The sequence below is a fragment of the Myotis lucifugus genome, unplaced genomic scaffold (assembly GCF_000147115.1).
Source record: "Myotis lucifugus unplaced genomic scaffold, Myoluc2.0 scaffold_12, whole genome shotgun sequence".
NCBI lineage: Eukaryota > Metazoa > Chordata > Mammalia > Chiroptera > Vespertilionidae > Myotis > Myotis lucifugus.
Genome location: NW_005871060.1, coordinates 7,731,333 through 7,736,494, shown reverse-complemented (window position 1 = coordinate 7,736,494; position 5,162 = coordinate 7,731,333). Strand labels below are relative to the sequence as shown.

Below are 5,162 nucleotides of genomic sequence, written 5' to 3'. Positions count from 1 at the left end.
GGGGAAGGGCCGGAAAAACCTCTCTCTCCGCCTGCGGTGTGTTGGAAACACAGTGTGGCGCGCATAACCCCGGTTGCGGGGAAAGAGCGGCCCTTGGGGCCCCCCTTTCCCCTGCCCCCCCAGCCCGGGATCAAAAAACGGGGGCCCGCCTTTGCCCTGCCCCCCCGCCCCGTGATCAGAGAACTGGGGCTGCCTTTGCCTGCCCCCTGGCCGGTGATCGGAGAACCCAGGCGAGGCAGGGAAGAGGCGGCCGCCAGCAGCTGCCTCTTCCCTGCCCACCCGCCCCCCCCCCCCCAACCCCGGGCAGTGTTCAGAGAAGTACCTGTATTTTTTTTTTCAAAGTACCTGTATTTTTAATAATTTCTTGACATGGTAAAAGAATTTTACATTATGATCCAAGGGTGGTGGGGTGAGGAGAAGGAGCAGCAGAACAATCCAACAAACAAAAAGGGAAACAGAAATGCATGGTGGAAGGGATTTGAAGGGTGGGTAGGGGCACTGCATTCATCCCACTAAAATGCAATTGTTTTGTTACTGAGTACTATACATGGGAAGACAGCATCCTGACTCCTTCTCTATACAGCATATTGGGAGTAAAAATGATGCATCCAGGTGGAAATATGATTAGGGGTTGGAAGACAGACAGGGAAAGAAGAAGTCAGAAATAGACACTGAGAGAGTCACTGGCTGGCTGGCTGGAAATACTGACTCTCCAGTAGTGATAGAATAAAAAAGTGGGGGATATCTCTGGAAGATTCAAGAGATAGGGGGCAACTCTTCTATGGTTTTGACTTGCCCAGCAGATTTCCACATACACACGTGTACACACCTATGTTTGCATGCACACACATATACACATAACTGACTGCTCTCCCTGGAGGCACAGAAGAAGAAGAAGCCGCCAGAAGAAGAAGCAGCCCACCTTTGGTCCAGGAGCCAGCGCCTGTGGCTGGCTGCAGCCCAGGAGACAGACAAGCCACCCACCCGAGATCCCAGGCTGCAGCCACCCGGAGAAGCTGCCAGCCCTGTGGTCCAGGGCGCCAGCGCCTGTGGCCAGGGAAACAGGTTTCCTCTTCTCCTACTGCAGTCATTACTTCAATATTCCCCTTCTGAATTTCTCTCCTGTGCTGCAACCCAACTCCACTTTTCATCGGAAGGATACGGAACAGAGAGAGCAGTGTTAAAAGCTTACATTTTTAAGCCGGTAAGGTTGGTACATAAACATATAAATGGAAAACTAGAGTCCTTAAGGTAACAAAGGCTACAAAGGACAGGGACAGCTCATGACCTATTATATCCAGCAATCCATATGGGGACTGAAAACTTTGCAATAATGACAATTAGTGAAGATATGAATCAACTAAAATAGTTGACAGGGACAATTCTTCCATCTTTGAAAATATCTACATCAAATCTGTTTAAATAGATTTTCATCTGCATAATATAACACATTCTGACAAGACCACCACCACCACCAATGTGGTCAGTATTGTGCCGATAAGTGTTTAATAACTGAGGGACCCCCCCCCCAGTGCACAAATTTTTGTGCACCGGACTACTAGTAAAACAATAAACATAGCGGAGTCACAGTGAAAACAGTTGTGTGTGTGTGAGTATGCACACCTGTGACTGAAGAATATAAGAGTGTTGCTAAAAACATCAACAACTCTGAAGAGTAGGAATAAAGGTAAACCTTTTATTTACTTTTTGCTCATCTGTCTTTTAACTTGCCTACATTTTCCACACATTCATCCTTAATCTTCTCTCACACACCAAACAATCCATTAGCAAACCCACTTCTCTTTTTAAAAAACAACAACATTTTTTTTATTGATTTTTAGAGAGAGAGGAAGGGGGGGGGAGAGAAAGAGAGAGAATCATCGATTGAATGCCTTCTGCATGCCCCCTACCAGGAATCAAACCTGCAACTTGGGTATGTGCCCTGACGGAATTGAACCGGCAACCTTTTGGTGCATGAGATGAAGCCCAACAAACTGATCCACACCGGCCAGAGCAGCAAACCCACTTCTCTTCTCCTTATATCCACACCCACTATTCTAGTCAGCGCCATCACTGCTTGCAACCTACCTGACCTTCCTCCTTCTAACCTTGCATCCTCCTCCCCAAATTGGGTCTTGTTTTAACACAGCAGCCAGAGGATCCTTTAAAATGTGAGTCAGATCATGTCACTCCATACTGATAACCCTGCTATGGCTCCATTTCACTCACAGCAAAACCTAAGCCCTGGCTCTGTCATCTCCCTTCTCGCCTGCCCCTCCTCACTCCACCTCAGCCACTGGCCGGGACCGTCCTTAAACACACAAGACCCACTCCCACCTTGGACTTCCATGCAGGTGGTTGTCTGCCGGAAACATGACCCCCCTCCTTCACCTTCTCCAAATCTTTGCTCGAGTATTATTTTCGGTGGTGCCACCTATTTAAAATAGCACCTCAACATGCCACCACTCTTTACCCCACTCTACCTGTTTTCCCTCTAAAGCACCCATCACTTCAAAATTTACTTATTTATGGGCTACATCTGCCTTCCTCATCACCCTCCCACTAACAGTGGTTCTCAACCTTCCTAATGCCACGACCCTTTAATACAGTTCCTCATGTTGTGGTGACCCCCAACCATAAAATTATTTTCGTTGCTACTTCATAACTGTAATTTTGCTACTGTTATGAATTGTAATGTAAATATCTGATATGCAGGATGTATTTTCAGGGGTCGAGACCCACAGGTTGAGAACCGCTGCTAGAAGGTCTCTGTTATTTCAGCAGGGTCTTCGTTTTATTCACTGATGTGCTCCAGGCACCTAGAGGAGTGTGGGTACACAGGAGGCACAAATCGACATCTACCGAACCAGTGAACTTCCTGGGTCTAAAGACCTGCTTATACAGGTCAATACCTAAAAACTGTGGCTGCGAAGGAGCTTAATATTTACCTTTAATTTGAATTAAAAGGTATATAAAAGAAAAGTAGGCAAATTCTAATTTTAAAGATAGTAAACTTCTACATACTTAAAGAGGTAGATGTGAATTCACAGATATATGAAAATAGCTTCCACATCCCTCCCCACAATGCAAACAAAAAGGAGAGTGGAGCTACTCAGAGCAGACACTCTAAGCCAGCGGTTCTCAACCTGATTTCAGAGAGGAAGGGAGAGGGATATAGAAACATCAATGATGAGAGAGAATCATTGATCAGCTGCCTCCTGCACGCTCCTCACTGGGGGATCAAACCCACACTCAGGCATGGGCCCTGACCGGAATCGAACCATGACCTCCTGGTTCATCGGTCAACGCTCAACCACAGACCGATGCTGGCTGGGCTTCTTTTTCTTTTTCTTTTTTCCCCTGAATTAGTCCTCATGCTTTATTTATTTATTTATTTTTTAAAGTCCCTCATTACATAAATCTTTGAATTTATACAATAATGTGGGAACACTCAAAAGAAAAATGATTTAACTAGAACTTTTAAAATATCAGAATCGTCATGGAAATCCTTACTAGAAGACATCAAGACTCACCTCTGTCTGAACCATCCCATGTCTTTGCAGTCTCATGCAGCGCACTAAATCAGAGATGTCAAACTGCCCAAAACAAACAAAGCAGAGTCTGTGTTAGGTAAAAAGCATAGCCCAATTTGAACGCCAAAGATTCACAGAGTCAAGTGGCTTATACATATTTCTGTACCCCATTCTCCTTCTCCTTCTAGCAGTCCAAACTATTATGGACAAAATAACTTGGTGAACTGACTTTGCCATCATTTCATAATTTTAAGAATTAAAGAAGGTTATTGTATTTGAAAATCCACAAAATAAATTCTTGTCCCTCTAAAATCTGACTAATTTCTAATAAAAAAAAAAGAAAGAAAAGGAAAACTAAATTTCCTATGTTATCCTTTTCAGAATAAAATTCCTGATCTTTTCATTTCCCTGATATTTAAATTTGAAACAAGGGGGAAGCAGACTATTTTGTTTTGTCCCACTTAAATTATTATGGTAGATATAATAGAGTGTGAAGTGCAAGATAGAACTGCTTTTAACTAAAAAAATTTAAAGACAAATAGTATAATTACATATTATGTATTGTTCAATATTCTAACATTTTAAGTGATGTTTACACTAATTTAGATATTAAGTAATATTACACTCATTAACTTTATTTCTTTCATAATAATTTTTAAATTGGGAGTAACTGTTTAGCGATAGACTATTTAACATTAATTTGTTCAACAAAATATACATTTCCCACCAATAGGTAATAATAATAACAACAAAAGAGTATAAGACTGTTCACTTCAAAATATACTTTCTTTTGTGCTTTAATATTTCTATCCCTAAAAGTATGATAACAATATTGACTTTATTTTATATAAGCCTAAAGAACATAAAGAGTGAAATCCATAAGGGGCTTTTGAGCACATGGCTAAAAAAACAACAGTAAAACAAATATAAAGTTGAAGTATTATTTCTTTTTCATTATGGTCCATGCAGTTTTGAACATTTACAAAAAACAATTCTGCACAGTAAGAAAATTAAGGCATTCATATAAACTGATAAAAAAAAATCCAAGATTCTAACACATTAAAAAGTTAGATTCCAGAGAATTATATGGAACTTAATGAGAACTACACCAGCATGAAAAAAGAGGTAGAAACCATGAATAAGAATCAAGCAGAAAGGAAGAATGACATAGCTGCAATAAAGAATATCCTAGCCAATTTGGCTCAGGGGTTAGAGCATCGGCCCGCAGACTGAAGGGTCTCGGGTTCAATTCAAGTCAAGGATACATAACTCAGTTGCAGGCTCGATCCCGTCCTGGTTGGGGTGTGTGCAGAAGCAACCAATCGATGTGTCTCTCTCACATTGATGTTTCTCTCTCTCTCCCCCTCTTATCCACTCTCTCTAAAAATCAATAGAAAAAATATCCTCCAGGGTATCCTTTAAAAAAATAAAAATACCCTGGAAGGAATCATAGTAGACTACAGGAAGCAGAGGACCAAATCAGTGAATTTAGAAGATAGAATGGGTAGAAAAAACACCCATTCAGAGGCTACAATGAGAAAAAGAAATTAAAAAGCAGGGAGGAGAGTTTAAGGGGAGCTTTGACACAACATGAAACATAACAACATGTGCATCACAGGAGTACCAGGA

General features: G+C 41.7%; 1 protein-coding gene across 7 annotated transcripts in view; it reads right to left on the bottom strand.

Moving 5' to 3' along the window:
- PTPN13 (protein tyrosine phosphatase, non-receptor type 13) overlaps positions 1-5,162 on the bottom strand; it is a 196,356-nt gene that overhangs the window by 1,701 nt on the left and 189,493 nt on the right. For all 7 annotated transcript variants that reach the window (XM_014452047.2, XM_023750399.1, XM_023750398.1 and 4 more), the window contains one exon: positions 3,534-3,596. In XM_014452047.2, coding sequence (XP_014307533.1) covers positions 3,534-3,596 — 63 coding nt within the window. The remainder of the gene's footprint in view (positions 1-3,533; positions 3,597-5,162) is intronic.